Source organism: Choloepus didactylus, chromosome 1 (genome assembly GCF_015220235.1).
Source record: "Choloepus didactylus isolate mChoDid1 chromosome 1, mChoDid1.pri, whole genome shotgun sequence".
Taxonomy (NCBI): Eukaryota; Metazoa; Chordata; class Mammalia; order Pilosa; family Megalonychidae; genus Choloepus; species Choloepus didactylus.
The window spans coordinates 140,879,221-140,901,614 of NC_051307.1; the positions used below are offsets into that span (position 1 = coordinate 140,879,221).

The window sequence follows — 22,394 nt, forward strand, 5'->3', positions numbered from 1 at the left end:
CTTAATGACTATTTTGAAGGAACAAATGCTGATTTGGATATGCATGCTCTGGTGTTTATATTAAAATCAGCTTCAGTATATTAAAGCCATGCCTTCTACTCAGCTTCTGTCAAAGCTTTATTAAATTTTCATTCCCTAAATTTTAGTGCAACTAATAAAGAAGTACAAATTAAAACAAAAATATACTATCATTTTAGACCTATCAAATTCACAAAGATTAACAGAATATATTTGATTCTGGGGGGGAGTAAAGTAAGAAAAACACTCTCAGCTACTACTAGTGGACATGGAGATGGGAACAACCTTTCTGGAAGGCACATCTGCATTCTATACAGAGACATTTAAAACATTCCTACTTTTTTGTTCCAATAAAGCAAACTTCTAGAAATTTATCTTTACAAATAATCAGATAAGCATATTCATTTAATGCAGCACAATCAAGGAAGCACCATTTAGAACAGTAAATGAAGGACTATGTGCCTTATGAACCCATTTTTAAGTGTACATTTATACCCAAATACTAGTACTGGAATAGAAACCCAATGGGAAGGAATGGCAGTATAATGTCAGTAGTCATTACATTTCAGCTATAAAATTAACTGATGGTTTTTTTAACATTTAAGTTATAAAACTATTGATGCATGCTTTTTACTTAAATGTTCCAAGTTTTCTGTAATGAATACTCATTACTTTTATTTATTTTAAAAAATATATCTAAGTAATCCTTGAATACATTCTTACAGAGCAGTACTTAGAGTGAAGAAATAAAAGCCTCATTACTTCTTCCCTTCCATACTCCTCTTCCTTTACCATGGGTAACCATGGTTGAAAGTTTGATGTGTGTGATTCTGGGACTATACCTATATATCAACAACAACCAGTGTGTGTGTGTGTGTGTGTGTGTGTGTGTGTATACACACACACACTTTATTAATTACCTAAATGTCACTATACTATTTGCATGGTTCTGTAACTTACTTTTTTGTCACTTAACAATATAGCTTGGGGATTTTTCCATGTTAATAAATACATATTTACTTCTTTGTAAATTGCTGAAGTGTATTCCATAACAATCTACACTCTATATATATATTGTATATATATATAGATTGTGGTATGATAATGATTCCCTTACTTGGACCATTTAGGTTGATATTCCCTGTATCCCTTTTGCTACTACAAACAGGCTGTAACAAATAGCCTTAGCCTTTTAAGCATTGTGTGATTATTTGTAGGATTCCAGGAAGTGACAATTTTGGGTCAAATCCATGTGTATTTTTAACTTTGCTAAATATTCCAAACTGCCTTCCAATAAATTGCACCATTTTACTTCTGCTAAAAGTACATGAGATAGCTCAATTTCCCATACTCTTGTCAAAAGTGGCTATTATTAACATTTCAATTTAATTCCTTTTGCAAACAGAGAAATGTAGAAAACCTTATTTATAAAAAATTAATGACATTGGAAAATAATCATGAAAATGTTAAGGGTAAAAAACACAATATACAATATAATAAAAAACAAATAGAAAGAGCTGTCTTGTTTTTGAGTCGTTTGATTAAGTCAGTAAGTTTTTTTGAGGCTCCCAAACCAGGAATCTGTCATAGTCATTTCAGCAGCATACTCAAACAATTTCACTGAAGTATTATTCACAGTATGCAAATTAGTTGCATCAGTGTTTTAATTATGAAAAAAAAAAGTATCACACATTTTTTCCAAGAAGGAGTAACTAGGGAGACTTGCCTAGGAGTCTAGTTCTAAAAACTTCAGCCTCAACATACCCAATTTAACTCTCCAACTAAATACTAGGAGCTCCCAGTTTCTTTGATTTCAGGTAAAGCAGACAAGTAAAATTCTTCATTTTAATTTCAAGTCATGAAGGCTCTCTCTACCCAATCTTTCTGCTGAAAATACTGATATTGTTTTCCCAGAATCTAAAAACCCAAACCTTCAGAAATAAAGAGAAAGAGATGGCTATACTAATGACCTCAGTTCCCACAAAACGCTAGGCAACTGGTGGAATAATTTTGATATTCAGGACTTTTGTTCAAAACAGAGAAAGACATGTTACTCTATATATAGAGAAAACAAGTTATGCAAACAGTATTCCTTAATAGAAAACTTTTTCTAAGCTTATGTGCTTAAAGTATCAAGGTAAGGCAGTTCATGGAGCCATTACATTTTTGACAGCCTTTCCTAAAACTACCAGTGCCACATCAAGTGAAAAGAGATGCCTGAAGGAACATAGTTACACTGTAACTTGGATGGAAAATTCTTGAAAAAACTGAAACATTCCTAGTTCAATTCTACACCCATTACCAATGCCTTGTGTGGTGGTCTGGCGCTGTGTGTATCCCAGAAAATCCTGTTCTTAAGCTTAATACATTCCTGTAGTGTGAACCCACAGTAAGTAGGAGCTTTTGATGAGGTTACTTCAGTTAAGTTGTGGCCCACCTCAACCAGGATGGGTCTTAATCCTATTACTGGGGTCCTTAATAAGCAGAATGAAATTCAGACAAAAAGTCAGAGAGGGGGCAGCCAGAAGCTGGACATCAGCAGAACCTGGAGGAGCAGTGAGAGGCCAGGAGACGCCGCCATGTGCCTTGCCAAGTGACACACTGAGGATCAAGGATTGCCAGGTACCAGCAGCTAGTCCCAGAAAGCCACAGTCTTTGGAGAGAAAACATCACCCTGATGATGCCTTGATTTAGACCTTTTTCCTAACCTTAAAACCATGAGAAAAAATAAATTTCCATTTTTTAACCCAACCCATTTCATGGTATTTGCTTGAGCAGTCTAGGAAACTAAAATACCTTATTTTCTCTTCAGTCTAAGTCCAAGGCAAGAACTCCAGCACTTCTCCTAACGACCCTCCCTCCCCTACTGCTTGAGGAAGGCAGCACAGGATTTAGGGTCATAGAGTAGAGACCCCAGGGGCCACAGGAACTTAGGCAAAACCTCACATCTGTCAGTCTAGGTCACTTCACTTAGTACTTCCCAACATGGGGTATGCAGACCACTGATCAGACAAGAGATGAATTTAAGTGGTTTGCAGATAGATTTACTTTTTACAAAAAACAATGTGTATTAGATAAATAAAGCACTAGCTCACAAAACCCATGGTTTTGCAGATATTATTGACAAAGGTGAGGATAAGTAAAATAATCAATTTAAAGTTGATTAAAAGAAACTGTACTTCACAGGAAGACAGTACACAGACATGTCAAACTTACAAAGGTGGTAGCTGGGAGAAATGGAGGAAGCTGATTATCTCTGCTCCCCTGGGCCTGCTCTCACAGCATCCTCACTCACTCCTATACCTTCTACAGTTTCCTCTCAGTTACGCAGACTATTTCTAACCAACATAAACATGCTTTTCTCATCTTTAAAGGAAGCAAAGTAAATTGACCAACCAACCCAACAAAAAAACCCAGAATACCTCACCCTCTCTAGCCTCCCTGTCAGCTATAGCTCTCTTTCTCTTTCCCCTCACAGCCAGCTTCTTGAAATAGCTAGCTACATTGCTGGCTGGGTGCATTTTCACACCACCTACTCATTCCTCACCACACTCCCATTTGGCTTCCACACTCACCCCTGCAAGGAGACAAACTACTTGCTGATAAACTCAGTGAATGTGTCAATCATTTTCTCACTTGATCTTTCAGGAGCACTGAACAGAGTTGACCTTCCTTCTATCAAACTACCAGCCATATGCCAGGCCATTAGAGTTTCCCTCTTTCTTCTCTGGCTGCTTTTTTTCTTTTCCAAGTCTCCTCTGCTGACTCCATTTCCCTAAATAAGACCTGCAATGTTGTGTCCTTCATGGAGGTGTCTCGGACCCACCATTCTTCTCATTCTACACACCGTTCCTAGGTAATCTCATCCACATGCTGATGATTTCCAAATCCAGGTCTCCAATTTGGGCCTCTCTTCTGAGCTCCTGACCTGTTTATCCAGTCAGTTTGGATGTTCCAAAGGAATCTCAATGACAACATGTTCAAAATGGATCTTATCAGCGTCTTCCTATGTTTCCTATTATAGAGTCAAAAAAGAGCATCCACCTAGTTGCCTGAGTTAGAGACTATGTTCCTTGATGCCTGCCCCAATACACTCACCCAATCAATCTCCAATTCTACTTCCCAATATATAGATCTAATTCTCTCTCTTACTACTGTTACATCAGTATAAGCCACTATCATTTCTGGCCCAAGCAAAGGAACCTCTTAACTTGTCTTTTCCACAGCAATCTTTGTAACTCATGTATTTTATAACTTCCATGTCACCTTGGGATATGGTCTACAATTCCCTAAAATGTGTACAAGGCCCCTCATGACTGGCTTCCCACCCTTTTCCCTCCTAGACTGGGATCTAGTCACATACGAACATTCCACTTCTTAAAATTCTCTGAACACTTTCTTGCCATTGGGTCTTTAACATACCTGAGCCACTCTCGTTCCCCCAATCCACCTACTCTTGCTTTATGCCTCACCTTAAGTATCACTATGTACTTTCCTGTCATGTCACTCACCATTCTTTATTGTAATTCTTATTTGGTGTTCGCCTTCTCCATTACGCTGCACATTCCATGAAGGTAGTAACCACATCTGTTTTGTTCATCACCATATTCCCAGGGGCTGGCATAGTGCCCAGCACAGGAGTTGATACTCAGTAAATATTTGTTGAATGAGGGAATGCATGAATAGCTATTCAGAAACCAAAAGAAAATGAGACATCTATAGGCACTTAAAGCCAGTCTGTCTGAAAGAGTAAGAACACCACTTTCACTTGAGAACAGCAAACTTTATTTGGTTTTTCAACTACCTAAAGAATGCAGTGCAAATGGCTGTGAGAATCTACCAATTTTCAACATCAAACCGAGACACCCTCTGTTCTGAGGTACTTGAATGACTGACTGACTGATGAACCATTCAACAGTTACCTTGCTTACTTCCTTTAAGGCCCTTTTGCAGATTTCGTACTTTGGAGAATCCTTAGGTGTTTTTTGACAGATGGTCTGAAATGAAGCAAAAGTGAATAAAATCAATTGCTTTATTTTTTTAAGAAAAATAAAACCAATGTCCAACCATATCTCCTTAGTAAAAGCAAACTTAACAGTGCTGAACACAGAATTATGGGATGAGCATGAGGACGACATTAAAATCAAATTAAAAAACTAGGAAATAATATTTAAACACACAGGATCCAAGTAAATCTGGGGAATGGTTAAAAAAGAGAATAGATTTCAGAGATGGGTGAAACTGTTCTCAAATACCAGATTTGCCCCCTACTAGCTATTTGACGTAGAGCAAGTCATCTCTTCTATCTCTAGAAGCCACAATTTTCTCATCTGTAAAATCAAGAAAATGTTATGTTAACAAGGTTGTTGCAAAGGTTAAATGAGGTAATGCATCCAAAGTGCTTTTTAAGTGCCTGGTATACAGTAAGCCCTTAACACATGGTAAGAGTTACCTTATCACCATCACCATCAGCATTATTATCGGTAACTGTATTTGAAGATGATAACAGTGTGAATAAAAAGATCAAGAAAAGAGGGTGGCTAGATTTTCCCTTGGTATATTTACATTGCAAAATTTCATTTGTGATGGTAAAATTGAGTTCAAAGAGGGTCAATTCAGGGTAAACTGACATATCTAATGTTGGAAACCATATAGATTCAAAGCCAAAGAAATCATTTTAATTGTTAATAATGTTTGCCTCAACAAGTTTAACTAAAGTTCCAAATGAAGTAAAATTGAAGAGATAATTATTTTAAGTATATTTAGATTCTGCCTACATGACCAGATCCTCACATATGGCAGACAAATCAGGGCAAAAGGCATCTTGCAGAGGTAGAAGGAAGCTGGCATCCAGCAAACCACTGGCACCTTAAATGGAGACTAATATCAGGCCTGTAAATCAGGAAATCAGGTGTCAGGATCACTATATGTGAGATAAGAGAAGGACAAAGTGTACCATCTGGGGTTTATATTAATGGCTTTCAAATTTTTTGACTATGACTCACTATAAGATATACATTCTACTCTTCAACCAGTACACAGGCACATACAAACGAAACAAAATTTTTTATAAAAAATATTTAACCACATTATGAACTATGTACATTCATACATTCTATTCTATTTCATTTTTTAAAACACTAACCATGATTTATAAGTTAATCTCATGACCTACTAATGGATACTTCAAGCAGTTTGAAAACTACTGGCTTATATCTCTGAGAGCAGGTATCCTTGATTAGAATCTATAGTGTCTTTGCATACTTTGAAATATTATGTAACATTTTGTGCATACATGAATTTTCTAGTAAGAGCGTCTATCAATTTATTTACAATCTCGAAGGACTCTATAACCAAAAAAGTTTAGAGCCCACTGGGAAGTCATAATTCTCCAACACTGTATAATACAGTATATATTAAATATTGTGAGTCCCACTCTATTCAAAAAACTTCTCAAAATTAAACAAAAATAGAATTTTAAAAAGGCTGAGAGATCACAGCATACACAGAATCTAAGGAAGCCTGGCCAAAATGCATTTTCAGCAGAAGAAAAAGAATCCTGAAAATCCAGAAGTTTAACACATTCAAAAAGAACTCATTTTTCATAAAAGAAAGAGCAAACCCCAAAAGCCCATTTCTCATTTAAAAGACAGCAATGTTTGAAATAATATTTGCTTATATCATGCAAAGTTTCTTACTTTATAAAAGTCTTAAACCTTTCTTAAGACAAAATTTGGTTTTGATAACCTGGTTATTCTTAGACATGATAACACTGGTCTCAAAAAGACGGGGTAGGGGAGCAGCATCAAAACTGCCAATTTCTAAATATTTAGACAGGAGAGAAATTCCTAAATTACACCTAATGGATGAGGAGGTCTGAAGGTGGTAGACTGAAATGAACTGGGAGAACAGCAAGGTGCTGTGAATTCTGAAATGACAGCCACGACCTACCTAATGCCGTGTAGTGGAGCCAACAAAATAACTGCAATTACATAAAATTTCAGGATTTCCTGGAATATCTCTCAGAATTTACAATGAAATACAGAAGACGAGATTTATTTATTTCATAATCTTACTTGGTCAACATTTATTTACTATAATATTTTTATTCTGTGTTTTGATTTGTAAAAATCAAGTATGTAAAACTGACATTATTTAACTTAATTCAACTTTAAAGCAGAATTATGACAAAATATTCTAATTTGATCAGAAAGGCACTATTCGGGCCCACTGGATGGATCAGACCTGTGTCCAGCCACCCTGGTCTTTTCCTGCTGGCCCCGCTCTACCAGCGACTGCGAGTTCCAGCCAGTAGGCAGTACTCCTGGCCCATTGCCCAGCTGTCTTCTTAGCTGCGCTTCACACCCAGTAGCCTCTATGCACTTCTCCCAGCCATTATTCTTCATGAATGTTCCCTAACATAAGAAAGACGCTAAGCTTTCCTCACCTACTATATGCGATACATAATAGGGGCAAATTTATCCTACATGGAATGGAGGTGCCACAGCATCTTGGAACAGTACGGGTGGAAGGGACCTTAAGTGATCAACTCAGGGAAACTGAGGCACAAAGAGACAGACTTGCTCAAGGGCACACACCTGGGGTCTCAGCCAGGAACAGAATCCAGGCCTCTTGACTTCTAGAAACCAATAATTCATTTCAAAAATGCTGAGCAAGTGGGTGATACAATCTGAATTCTTTGGAGTGACCACACAAGCCCAGATGAAAGAAAACACCCAAAGATATCAGGCACAGATAAGGCTTTCCAACAAAATGGTATCTCTTCACTTAATTGGGGGATTTTAAACAAGGGATATGCATCAATTTAAGTGAAAAAGGAATAATTTTCTCAACCAGTTTTAGAGCAGCACAGCTATCTACAAAGAAAAAGCCCCTGGACCATGTCTTACGTCCATCAGCAAGGGAAGGCGAGTCACCCTCTGCATGGGGAGAATGAGAAAGGAGATCATGGGTAAGTTCCGACAGTCTTCGTGGGACTCAATTCGTGATAACACTTCCTTAAAAGATGGATTGGTGGCTCTGAGGGAAGACAAATAAAAAAAGAGACTTCAAAATATTTCCATCTCAAGTTAAGAAGCAAGTCAAATGTATTACAAAATACTGTGATAAATTCATGTACTTCTAGTGATTTTTAAATACATGAAAACAGACACATAATTGCAAACACAGACACAGTGGCTTACCTGCCTTATATTAAGAGCTGACTATAAAATGTGAGTTTAAGATAACAGTATAAATAATACGATAGAAATGTTTGAGCTAGAAATTTACAAAAATGGAAAGTAAGCAAATGAAGAGGTAATGGCATCACAGTGGTATCAATTATAAATTAGTGTACAGACTAGAGCTCATATATGATAATCTATAAATGCAGTCCATTAATAAGATAACAAGTGTGTTTTAAGCCACTCCTGTAGCCCAAGACAATGACCTAAGAAAGAAATGTCAGTCAGACCAGACTACTTATTAGGAGGCTTTTGGTTATTGTCAAAGGTCCTCTTTCTAACCTAGAAAACCTCTTGAGCATGTCAGCTAGAATATTTCTCCTCCTTTCCCAGTTACAAAAGAAGAGTGGTAATACTACCACAACATTTTTGTAGAACTTAGCAAGACACTCTGGTATATATTATCTCATGTGGAACCACCCATAGAATTTTTCAGGGAGGCCAGGTGGGGATTCCAGTAAGAGAATGGAGAATCAGAAAGGTCCCTAACTTGCAAGTAACAGACTTAATAATTGGCAAAGACAGATGTCCAACTGAGTGGGTGGGATTTGGGGTACTGAATACTGTACTTCCAAGCTCAGAAAAGAAGAGCCAGAAAGCAGAGCACTGCAAGTCATGATTGTTAATATATTTTGGAAATGAGATGATTTGATTCAAATCTGCTAAAAATAAATTAGGAAACATGAGAATAGCAAATTGAAAATAATTTACACAGAAATGTTTTATTTTCATTTTCTCAAAATGGGAAATTAAAAGTTTCCTTTCTCTGTAGCTTTCAAAAGACTTTTAGGAAATTAAAAAAAAAAAAAATCAAATGGTTGGTAAACCAGTTGTATATTAAAATCAGATCCCAGGCCCCCACTTCCAAAGTTTCTGAATAAATAGTCTGGGATGGACCATGGGTGTTGTTTGTTTGCTTGTTTTCAAAGATTTCCAGGCGCTTCTAATGTGCAGTTGAAATTGAAAGCCACTGCTCTAACACAGATTCTCACCAATTGCAACCAAGTTCCTGAAAACTACTAATTCCCATGTGAGAGCTCAAAGGATGGTATCATTAAGCAAGCTGAGATTAAACCTTTATTTTTAGAGTTAGATAACATACAGTAGTACCTAGTCACATTTTTAAAATCATGCAAAACAAAATGAAAACTAAATTTACCTCTAATTCAAGGCTTTTCAAACATGCAATTTGCATTCTATAACAATTACAGAGAAACCTGTATCTCTCTTTCTACTAGTGGTTCCCAGCTTGGAGTGAGTGGGAGTGGTTTTGTCCCAGAGAGGACATTGGCAATGTGTGGAGACAATTTTGGTTGTCACAACTGGAGTGAGGGAGTGCCGCTGGCATCTGGTGGGTAGAGGCCAGGGATGCTGCTAAACCTTCTCAATACACAGGACAGCCTCCCACAACAATTATTTGGCCCAAAATGTCAATAGTGCCAAGATTGAGACATTCGGCTTTATACTAAAAAAGTCATTTGGCGTAGGCAGTTCTGGGATTTTCCCCTGCCAACAGAAGAGTTTCACAAGAATCTGGAGGGGCAAGGGGATATTATCAGCTCTTCTTCACCACCTTGTCTCCAAGCAGCTGTGAGCTAATCTTCTCGAACCCCAAACCCTCTACAGGGGTCTCAAACACTGCACAGAACCTACCGGAGGAGCTCCATGCTCTGGTCATAAATGTCACCAGTCACAGGTGGAATGAAAATGGAAACAGCCCATAAACTTCCAAACTGAAGTTTATGGCAATATACAATTGCACTGTAAAACAAACAGCTACTTGTGATAAACAGGGCCCCTGAAAATACAGACATTACTGAACAATCACGGACTCTTTTAAGGATAGAGATGGCATATATGTCAAGTTCTCAGGAAACAAAATAGGGAAAGGGAAACGGTATGGAATGAATTTTAATGCTTAACACTTTTACACTGCATAATTAACATCTTCAAGAACATTTTTTTCTATTGCTTTCCTTCATACCTTGCCTGTGATTTCATAATTGCTTTAGAGAGAAAATCCTCCACTGACTAGATTTTTCCAAGCCAATATTTCCCCGCTGGAAAACAGCCCATCAGGAGGCCTTTCTAAACATGATGTAAGAGATCAATTCATTTTTATCAATGTGACCAAATTCAAACCAGGTTAGATTATTAAAATTACAACATTTGGCATTGCTTACAACAGTTTTTGTAGTGTTCGTTGTTGGTAGACTTCATTTGTGCAGTATTTCACATAAGGATCAAATGTGGATGCTGTGTGCTTTTCCACAATGTCACTTATGTCATCTATGAAGATATTATTTTGATGTCTTGCTTCCAACTCGGTCAAGAATCTGAAAAAAACAGGGAAAAGAAAAGCATTTATACTTTCTTCCATGTACCTTAACAGACAACAGATTATCCTCATGTAATGCTTTTAGTCAGGGTTTGAAAATATCAACAGTACACAGTACCAACTTAGGAAGTTCAAAAGATCCAAGGAAAAAACCTAAAAAGAATTTTGCCTAAATTTAAATCTGTTGTACACCCTTATTGCTTTAAGCATTTGGCTTAAAACATTGATAATTCAGGGCAGTTCTCTGTCTTTAGGTACATTTTAGAATATACACATCTCAGTAGTTTTCAAGAATTCCCTAGAAATGGGGGGGAGGGTCAAGTTTATGTATTTTATTGTATTGAAAAGCAAAATACCTAAATACATGTTTAAAAAATAAGACTGAAAAAAACCTTAATTCTATGTCCTTTCTCTCAGAATAAAATTCTGAGATATTCGGCTTTTATATTATGAAAAATCATAATATTTTAAATTTAATAATATGCATGGCATTTAAATATCTTCATGGTTTATTTAGATTGAAATTTAGGGTTCCCAGATTTAACATATATTTATGCATATATAAGTAGATCTTTGTACTTTTCTGTATACATTTAATACATACATACATTCTACATGTATATACATACATACATAATACGTATATGTTTTATATAGGACACCAGTTAAATTTGAATTTCAGAAAAATAATGAATAATATTCTAGTAGAAGTATGTCCCAAATTTTGCATGGGACATCTGGGATATCCTGTGTTTTACTGGGCAACCCAGATTGTATACTCTTTTAGCAGAATATAAAAATCACATATCTGAAATAGGTTTTCACCCAGATACTTGCTACTCAAAACATGGTCCACAGAGCAGCAGTATTGCTATCATCTGGGAGATTATTAGAGATGCAGACTTGCACTACCCACTACTCCAATCTGAATCTGCATCCTAACAAGGTCTCCAGAGGATTTGAATGCACATTAAGAATTGAGAAAAGAACTGCTCTACTGCACACTTACTGTCCAGGCTTTGGAATGGTGGGTTTGTCTATTAGAAAAATCTATCACACACAAAAAATCTATCACTAAAGCATTTTCCAAAAAGTGTTGCAAAAGTGAAATCGACATTAATTTCTAACATGGACTCTTGGGATAGAATGCCAGGGAAAATTTAGTTAGCAATAAACTCTTTGGCTTAAGCACTCTACACATCTTTGCTCCTTGTCAGTTTGCCTGGGTGGACTCCATGACACAAACTTCAAGGATAACAAGTGAATGAGACAACAAAAATTTATACACGATGACTAGTAAAAAATATGAGCTAATATTTTCTCACACTTACATCTCAGCTATTTTCAAACAACATCCTGGCATTCAGGGGGAAAAAGTGAACCATTTAGAGCCTTCTTTTTATATATTTACATGTATCAATGACTTATTTAGTACAAACTATATTAGCTTATCACTTCATCTATTTTATTTTTGTAAAGTTTCCATAGGAGCTTAAAAGACGAAGAAATACGTTTTAACTTCCTGGAATGGTAGAATAATTTATACATTGAGAAAACACCTACATTTTCATTTCTTTTAAAGAGAACTTAAGGAAAATAATCAATATGATTCCCATCCATAGATTATAATTGACCTAGTGATCCTAGTCCTCTGTTTAAATCAGCAGAGGATAAACTTAAAGCATAATTTACTCGACTATTTGGCTTTCCTTTCAATGCTATCAGGGTTAATATGAAAACTTCTTAGACACTAGGCCAGAAAACAAATGAATACCTTCCAGAAAACAGTCGATGGCTTCCTATCACTTTGCTAGGATAGAGTCTTTTAACATCCAAATAAATATCAGAACTTCTCCTAAAAGTTCCAGCCATCTTGAAAACAACCAACTCCAAACCCCCACTCAAACAAAAACCACGTTTCTTAAAGGATATTTGCTATATAGACCAGTCCCTGACTTCAAGAAATTTGTGATATGTTAGAAAGCTACAAATTATAAACACAGATGACACAGAAAGATAACTTTCTTGCATGTAAGTATAAGTTGAAACATGTGCAAAAGGGCCTAAGTAGTAGTATCTTAAAATGTCAATTGAAACTATTCTGCGCTTCTTAAAGTTGCATATGTAAAGTGCATCAGTAGAGAGGATAGCAGAATTCTTTGAATAATTTTAAAAAATAGAGACTATCACTCACTATGTCCTTCTTGCAAGCCCTGTCTATGTACTTTATATATACCACATCATTTAATCCTCAAAAGGTACTTGTGAGGTACATGGTATTATCTCTATTTTAAATATGGGGAACAGATGCATCCAGTGGTTCATTAACCAGACCCCTGTAAGTTATAGAACTGGAATGGAACTGGGTCTTTCTGGTGCATAGTTGGATACTGCTTTTCTCTCATGCTGCACAAAGACAATCTATGGACCATAAACCTTATACTGATAAACAAACATCTGTTCACTTCCAAGTTGTAAATCTGCCCTTGAACCAAGGATTTTCTTCTCTCCCACCTGTCATGGTATCACTTTTATTTTTAAACTGGACTCACTCTGTGCCAAATAATATATCAAGAAATGATAGTGTAGTACCAAGAACCAATACAGAAGAAGCTCTTATATGCCAAGGAAGGATTATCCCATTAGTTTAAGTTGACTAAGATAATCCTTTCCTTCCAGACACTCAGAGTCAAGTGGCGGCTGGCAGTCATGGAACCAATCGATTACAAGTTCTATAACAGAGGCCTGTAATAGAGACTTCAGAGAGCAGGGTGACTGTGGTAAGCAGGTAAGGAAACACATGAGCTGGGTCATTGGAATGAGGATGACATCACAGGTGGAAGAGGAATAGGGCACTGAGGGCAAGGAAGCATCGTGAGCATGGACCACATTCAGGAAACCGGGTAATCCAGTGAGACTGAAGTGGAGACTGCGAGAGGAACAGGGGAAGAGAAGGAGGCCTGAAAAGCAAGTTAGAGCTAGACTGCAAAGGTTTTCCTGCATGCTGAGGAGGCTGACCTTAACCTGTGATCAATAACAAATGCCTGGAGGTGTATAAACCAGTAATCACTCAATCAGGGAAAAATGGGCCAGATTTGGCAAGTGGGCCAGTAAGATGGCTGATCTGGGCAAGTGACGAAAAAGCCTGCCAGTGGGAAATCAAAAGAGAGGACACAAATTGGAGTATTGATTTGGAGGTAAAATTAATAGAATCGAGAAACTGATCAGATGGAAGTCAAGGAAGATGCTGAGGTTTCTAGTCTAGGCTACTACTATCTGGCCAGTGAGGTGGGCCATTAAGCCATTAATGAAGAGGAGGGCGGAGAAGCGGGGAAGATGAAGTTTAATTTTGCCTTGGAGATGTCTGACAGCTGAAAATACATGTCTGTGAGAATCCAGAAGAACTGGATTTCTAAGTTATATATAGTCAGGATTATTCTTTAGCTGGTTTTCAAATAGACGTAAACTATTTGCAATTTATTTTAAACCCAAATATTTTTTTAATGCAAATTTTAAGAAAATCTTCAAAGAAAACTGTAAAAATAAGAAACCATTCATAAGGTCATTATCATGTAACTCTAGGAAATAAATATCTTAGAGGCAAATATCTCTTACAATTTCTTGTCTTCAGTGAACTGTTAGCAGCCTGAAAGAATGCAACTATAAAACCAAAAACAACAGAAACTTGACTTTCCCCAATGAAAAGGAAAATTTCATTTATCACTGTAAAGGGTTTGCCAAAGTACTTGATTAAAAACAAGGTACTAATGAACTATCTACTTATCCTACTTACTTTAATATAAAATAAACCAAAGCAACCATCTTTTTATTTTGACATCAGCATAACTGAAAGTTTTCTATGTTAAATCAAGGTAAATCTGCATATTTTACCATGTGAGCTGAACTACAAAAAGACCAAGAAAATATTACTGAAGAATGAGGTATTATTTCCGTAACTAAAAGTGAAAGCATGCTGGTTCCCTGGATAAAACTTGAATGAGTTTGTGAAGTGTCTCGGCTGATTTGGAAGGACAATTTTTTAATGGAAATATGTACTTCACAGCTCTATGTATTTCCTATCTGCAACAATACCTTCGTTTACTTCCTCTCTGTAGCATTACCAAGATGATCATGTTTTACAGTTAATCATGTTATATACACAACCTTCTCCAATTTTTTAAACACAGAAATTCTAATCTCATGGCTAAAGTCTAGATTTCAAGAAACCATCCTGTGGACCAGAAAAGACATCCTAGAAACACTTCCTCCTAACCAGAATCCAAATTAGCCACATTTGATTATTAACTCACCATCACCCTTACTTCAAATGAGTGCTTCAAATTGCAGCCTCCCCAGGTGAGCTCCATGGCTGACCAGAGAATGGGCAGACAGACCACTAGATACACAAGATGAGCCAGCTAGAATGATTCAACTAAAGTCCTTGTTTGAACAAAGTGCCTGATTTCTGATGCGGAGCCTGCTCATGATCTCTAATATTACTTAGAACTGCAGGGAATGTATATTCTTCACTTTTCGTGTGCAGCTGCTTTATCAAGTGATGATCTGAAATGGGACATATGCATTTTTGAAGGAAAAAAACAGCCAACAGTGAAGTAGCCACTTCTGATATACTCAGTGCATGTACTTTTTGTTATCTTCAAAATGTGGGAATAATGCAGAACGCCAATTTGGTTAAGCTTATTTCTTTCTTTAGGAGGGTGTGCTGGTTTGTATATATTATGTACCCCAGAAAAAGCCATATTTTTTTAATGCAATCACGTATTAGTGTGGATTAGGTTGGAACCTTTGGTTCAGTGTTTACATGCAGAAGTGACCTACCCAATTGTAGGTGATAGCTCTGATTAGACAATTTCTATGGAGGTGTGGCCACACCCATTCAGTGTGGGCCTTGATTAGTTTACTAGAGCCTTATATAAGCTCAGACATAAAGAGCTCATTGCTGTAATTGAGACAAACACTTTGAAGAGGGCTGTTGAAAGCTGATGCAGACATTTTGGAGAACACCATTTTGAAACACAACCTGGGAGCAAGCAGACGCCAGTCATGTGCCTTCCCAGCTAAGAGGTTTTCCGGACACCATCGCCCATCCTCCAGTGAAAGTGCCCAATTGTTGATGCCTTACCTTGGACACTTCATGGCCTTAAGACTGTAATTGTGTAACCAAACAACCCCACTTTTATAAAAGACAATCCATTTCTGGTGTTTTGCATTCTAGCAGCATTAGCAAACCAGAACAGAGGGCAATCTAATCCTCAAAAAAGGTGATGATAGTTATCTTAGTGTCACCTATAAAAAGTTTAACCTCATATGGGACTGAAAAATTCTTTTCTCCCTTGTGTAGTAGATAGAAAAGACCTAAAATGTGACATATAAATGCTCCTGTACCATTACCAGCAGCCTTCTTAAAATTGAACTGGTAATATAATTGGCATGTCAGATAGGAGCATTCCCAAAAGTTCTTGGAAAGATTGTACAGTAAGTTCACCAATCCCTAAAGGAGACTAAAATTTATGTAACAGAAAACAAATCTGTTTTAATCAGTCAACCAATAAGCTCTTCTCCCATGTGCCTAGCACAGTGCGACAGGCTTTGGCGATGCAAAGAAAGGAGAAATATTACCACCATTCATCATGCCAGTCCCAGTGCTACACACTTTACCTACTCTGCCTCATTTAATTTAATTCTCAAGTCTACTTTTGAGATGGCCGGTATACCCAATTTACAGTTAAGAAAACCAAGGCTAAGAGGGCTTATGCCAAAACTCTAAGTGACTGGGTCACAGCTCGAACTCAAGACAGAGCCTCTGTGAGTCCACAGCCAACGCTGACCATCACGTTGCTGTCTCTACTCTCACATTCCCGCTGATCTTGCTCTTCTATGCCTTCAACTGAGATATCCAGCAAGAAGAATAACAGCTGGAACCAAAAAGAATTGTGTTAATTTCCAAGAAGATCACCTGTTGAACCAACTCAGCAAATAATACACAAATCAACACAGTGAAGACTTTCAGGGTCGATTTAGGCAGTAGCGAAATCTGCAGGACCGCAGGGGCATCAACACTCACAGTGGGTGCAGCCTCCAGAAAGGACAGTTGGCAGGGTTACAGCCAGAGATGTGCTCTGGTCCTTGTCGGCACAGTGATTTACAGGAGCCTTGGTAAAAGAGTCATTCATTTCGGCCCTGCTGGTTCCCTGCTGCCCTCCCCTCTGCCTAGTGAACCGCCACTCATCTTTCAAGTCTCAGATTAAATTTCATCTCCTCCAAGAAACTTTCTCTGAACCTTCTGGGCTGGGTAAAGCTTCCTTGTTTTATGTTTTCTTAATTCCCTATACTTTCCTTCGGTGTGTGTACTACGATAGTTTTTCTTTCTTTTCTTTTCTTTTTCTTCTTTGGTTTATTTTTGTCTCTTTGCAAACTCTAGAGGACAGGGGCCATGCCTGATCTGTTCACCACTATATGCCCAAGACCCAGCTACAGTGCCTGGAACATGACATCCACATATTTGATAAGTGACAAAACGAATGAATAAATCAAATTTATTATTTTAAATAGAAAACTTGAAAGATGAAACACGATCAAGGAGTTTTGTTCTATTGTTATTTTACCAAAACTCTGTAACACCCACAAATTGGTCAAGCTCTGCTTTGCTGTACTCACTAGTAAACCAAGCCAGCATATATTAATTGACCACAGATTGGGTCCCCAGAACTATGCTTGGTGCAATGAGGGCCACCAATGAAGACATGAACTCCCAGCACAAGCTGTTACAATGCTGTCAAGCAGGTTCACTAAAATGAGACCCAAGTTTCTTCAATGCCAGCTGCACTTTCTGAAAAGCCTGAAAGCCTAGCCCAGCCCCTCTCCCAGCAACTTAGGGAAGATTCCAGAGCAGCTAAGGGGTGCGCACTCAGTGTCCCAGCTGCGGCAGCACAGAAAGCAGGGCTCTGGTTATAATCAATGCTGTCCTGTGCCCGTTTAGGAATGGCATGCTTTCAAGGTACTTTTCCCTCATCAATATCCATCTGTCTAAAGCAAACCCAACTCATTCCTGGACGTCTTCCTCACTTGAATGAGCTGTCAATCTCAGAGGCTGCAGTACCTTGCCAGAGAAGGTCATATTCACTTATGCTGGAGACATTTAACATACCAGGCAGGTTTCACATGTCTAAGTTGCTGTTATATAATAAAATATCTTCACTAAACAAAGAAATAGTCCAGATAAGTACCAGCAAACTATGTGCTGGAAATACTTTCCTAATTCAGCACCAACAGAACATTCTGTACTCTACCAAAATGAATTTATATTCTGCTATGGAAGAGCGAGATTTGGGGCTTGTTGGTTTGGGGTTTCTTTTCCTTTTTTTAATTCAATTTTTATTGAAATATATTCACATACCATACAATCATCCAAAGTGTACAATCAGCTGTTCACAGAACCATCATATAGTTGTACATTCATCACTCCAATCTGTTTTTTGAACATTTTCCTTGTACCAGAAAAAGTGAAAATAAGAATAAAAGTAAAAAAGAACACACAAATCATACCCCCTCCCACCGTATTTTTCATTTAGCTTCTTGTCCCCATTTTTCTACTCATCCATCCATACACTGGACTGCAATCCACAAGGCTTTCACAGTCACACTTGTAAGTTGCATTGGTATATAATCGTCTTCAAGAGTCAAGGCTAGTGGGTTGTGGTTTGGTAGTTTCAGGTATTTATTTCTAGCTATTCCAATGCATTAAAACCTAAAAAGGGTTATCTATATAGTGCATAAAAATGCCCACCAGAGTGATCTCTTAATTCCATTTGGAATCTCTCAGCCACTGAAACTTTGTTTCTTTTCATTTTGCATCCCCCTTTTGGTCAAGAAGATGTTCTCCCTCCCACGGTATCGGGTCCAGATTCAGGTTTGGGATTTCTTTTAGTAGTCATGTTGACAGTATAGATCAGTATCAGTTTCTTTTAACAGGCTGGATCTGGAATAGCAAACGCATGGCATGCGTGCAGCCACTAACCCCTGGCAGGCATCACTCAATGAGTGTGGCACTCTTTGCCTCGATGCACAGGCAGCCATTACTAATCAATCAAAACTGCTGAACAAGATGAAGTCTGTTGATGAATCCTTCACCAGACTAACCTTGATAGGAAATCTGCTAATTCAACAAAAATACAGAGCTGTTGCTACCCTACATTCTGACTTGCTAAAGGTCTCAGGAAGTTTCCTCCTCAACAGACTGTATGTCTTCTCACATTTAGTGTTGGCTTTTTCCTCTTGAAATCTTATCTCTGGATTGATAACAAGGCGCTAAGGGATGAAATCAAATGCACTTGGGAATGAGAGAGGAAAAACACTCTAAACAAAAATGTTCTGGTCGCTCTCAATCCCCCCACAATCCCATTCTGATAGCTACTATTTGATCCGTAAAAACTCTATTTTGGTTTCTGTTAAAAGATTCTTCTCAACATATTAAAACCTTTAAGGTCAGCCTGAATATACAGCAAAAGAGACTGAGATGAAAGTGATTAAGGGTATCTCTAGGACTTTGAATCAAAGCTTTTCCTCACCCTTGATACCATACAACACAGAACCCACTTAGGTTTAAATCCAGCACCACAAAGGCACCTTCCATCCAAGGTACCTGGCAAATCCAAGGAAAGGAAGGTGCAGCTGGGGCCCAGCGAAGGGAGGGGCAAAGAGTGACTGTACAGCCAGGTGCCTCTCGAGACTTAGGTGCATCTCTTAACGCTCCAGTTTAGTTAGTCCTTCCTCTCAGGGAAGGAATGTAAGTAGGACCAAACAAATATACCAAAACTGTATAAAGATTCTTGAAATTCTAACACCACCAGGCTGAGATTTTGCTTAAAACAATGAGAATTCAAAGGATTTATCATCTGTACCTCCTTCACAAAAACGAGAAAATAGGGCGTGTTCCCATGGTAACCTTTTGCATACCTGATTCATTTCAGTGCTACTCACATGCATTCATTCATATTTTAATTTCTCCCAGAAATCTGGATAGCACTCTAATGAACCACAGAAAGCATGTGCCAGCACTCTTATCAAAACTTCCTTAAAAGAAATGAATGTCTGTGAATACATGGACCTGGGATGCTCTGGGGCATTATGTTTTTAATTATGGTTCTTACTTGAGCACAACTATTAATTTCCATCTAATGGACCCCCCCCCCCCCAATTCTAAATGGGTCCCATGAAGACCACTGGATCCCAGGACCTAGCAAAGAATGAACACTCAATAAATGTGTTGAATGAATCAATGATAGATATCTATTATTCCTCCTAACCACAGTGCAGAAGTGCCATCTTCCCAGGAGAGGAACAGTGGGTGATACTATGAATTAAGTGTCTCCCAGGACTGCTTTAATAACTAAACTAAACTAACAGCGTCCTTACAATGGGAGTAAACTGGGATGAGGCAGCACCAAATGGCTCTGGAGAGGCCAGTTTCTCAGCTGCTGGAATCTAGTTGGCAAATATCGCAGGTGGGTGTTTACTCTCCCTACGGGATACTGCAATGCAGGGCTTATATCCTCAAGAATAGTTTTACTAATCCATTGCTTGGCAAAAATTCTTTGAAAACTGAAAACCTGGAAAAGAATTTCTGAGGAACGGTTTTCCTTTTATTCGATTACAGTTGTATAACTAACTCTGTGAGCCTTCCATAACGGCTGCCTTGAAGGATATGGCAGTGTTTAATCCTCACACTCAAAATAACCCTACCAGGAGAAGTGGCTGGCATGTCTGCTTTCTTCATTCCTGCCTTGCTTTCTACTTCACTCAAATAACCTTGCTATATACACGCCATTTACTGTAAGCAGCCATAAGCCTTTTATGGATGCAGTTACTGTAACAAATAACCACAAAGAGCAATAAAAGGACATGAATACATCCCCCCCTTTAATCTGTTTTAGAACCTCTCTTATTCTAACCCCCTATTCAATATCCAATATCCAGTGTCTGCATACAAGCCACCTTAATACCCATTGGCCCTACTTTAGAGTGTCATCAACCCCAGATAGCTGGAGGTTGTAGACCCAGCTCCCTCCTTCACTCATTCATTCAGAGACTATTTACTGAGCACCTACTATAAACAAGGTGCTATTCTAGGCACACAGAATACACAACCCTAGACAATTCCAACAAAAATCTTCTGAAATCCTTCATCACCCAGCATAAACTCACTCAGGAAATTTTCCCAGTGGCGACCTAAAGCGAATGTCACCCATTTTTCATCACTGGTATCCAACAGTTGTTTATGCATGTCCTTGAAGGATGCAGACGAGAAGGAGAAGGTGTGGATGGGATGGGAGAACTGAGGGGATGGTAGGAACAAAGATGGGAGCACACAGATTGAGCCCAGGTTAAGGTAGTGGTGGAGCTCAGGGCTCACTTTAACTGATGGCCTTCACAGCAACCACTAACGCTCTGAATTTGCACATCAGGTTTGCTGTGACAGCACAATTATATGTGCATTTTTCTCAGGATGCAAGAAATCTATGTCTTTCGGTATCTTTCCAAGGGGAGGTCTGTGACATAAAGAAGTTTAGAACCACTAGTTCTGTATAACCTAGACACCTAAACACAGGAGGATATGCAAAAATGGGAAATTACTGGAAGATGAAATTATTAATACAGACTGGACCTGACTGAAGAACTTGGAGTGTCTGTTAAGTAATGACTGCCTTCTTTAAATAATACAAATCCACTGAAGTTCCTGTACGCACTGGTATTTTATGAGGGCAACTCTAGAGTCAAGAGAGTAAAGAATGGGATGTAGGGCTGGAGAAGGCTACACTGAGGTGCAGACAGGAAGGCAGAAAGGCCAGTCACAAGTCTACACACATAAGTTGCTTGAGAGATGAGGAGGTTGGCAGTTCCTTAAAATGTAAAACATAGCATACAATCCAGCAATTCTACTCTAGGCATATACCCAAGAGAAATGAAAACATATGTCCATGTAAAAACTTGTATACAAATATTCATAGTAGCATTATTCATAATAGCCTCCAAGTAGAAACAACCCAAATATCCCTCAACTAATGAGTGGATAAATACAATATGGCAGACCCATACAGTGGAATACTATTTGACAATTAAAAAAAAAAAAGAGATTACTGATATATGCTACAACATGGATGAACCTTGAAAACATTATGCTGTGTTAAAAAAAGAAGCCAGTCATGAAAGACTATATATTGTATGATTCCATTTATATGAAATGTCTAGAATAAGCGAACCCATAAAGACAAAAAATAGATTGGTGGCTCCCTAGGGCAGGGAGAGAAGTAGTATAAGGGAAAATGGGGAGTGAGTACAAATGGGCACAGGGTTTCTTTTTGAGGTGACGCAAATGTTCTAAAATCAACTGTAGTGATGGTTTCACCAAACACAGTATACTGTATATACTAAATACCAATGAACTGTATAATTTCAATTATAATTGTATGTATTATTTCAATTCAGCTATTTAAAAAAAAGATACAAGGAGGGCCCAAATCAGAGCAGCAGCAAGGGGGAGGGACAGAAGGGGCAGGAAGCTGCTATCAGCTACATTTCTTCAGGTATAGGAGCTCTCTGTTCCTACTTCCCTGGATAGTGGATTTTGGGTGTTCAAGTGATTCTTATGAATAGTCCCAAGACGTAAACAATAAAGGAGAGCTGTTCTGGCTGAAGCAGGGTCAGGAGGCCCAGAATCCAGTTGTTTGGCTTCTGTCTCACCCAAACTGGCAGTCCCTGGAGTGCCTTCAGGG

The 22,394-nt window shown here is 38.1% G+C and overlaps 1 protein-coding gene across 2 annotated transcripts in view; it reads right to left on the reverse strand.

Moving 5' to 3' along the window:
- ARHGEF26 (Rho guanine nucleotide exchange factor 26) overlaps positions 1–22,394 on the reverse strand; it is a 125,328-nt gene that overhangs the window by 42,360 nt on the left and 60,574 nt on the right. Inside the window, exons 6-8 of one of the 2 annotated variants that reach the window (XM_037842203.1) lie at positions 10,451–10,600; positions 7,929–8,058; positions 4,941–5,015 (exon numbers count right to left, since the gene is read on the reverse strand). In XM_037842203.1, coding sequence (XP_037698131.1) covers positions 4,941–5,015; positions 7,929–8,058; positions 10,451–10,600 — 355 coding nt within the window. Of the gene's footprint in view, positions 1–4,940; positions 5,016–7,928; positions 8,059–10,447; positions 10,601–22,394 lie in introns of both variants that reach the window. The other variant, XM_037842194.1, reaches the window with a different exon arrangement.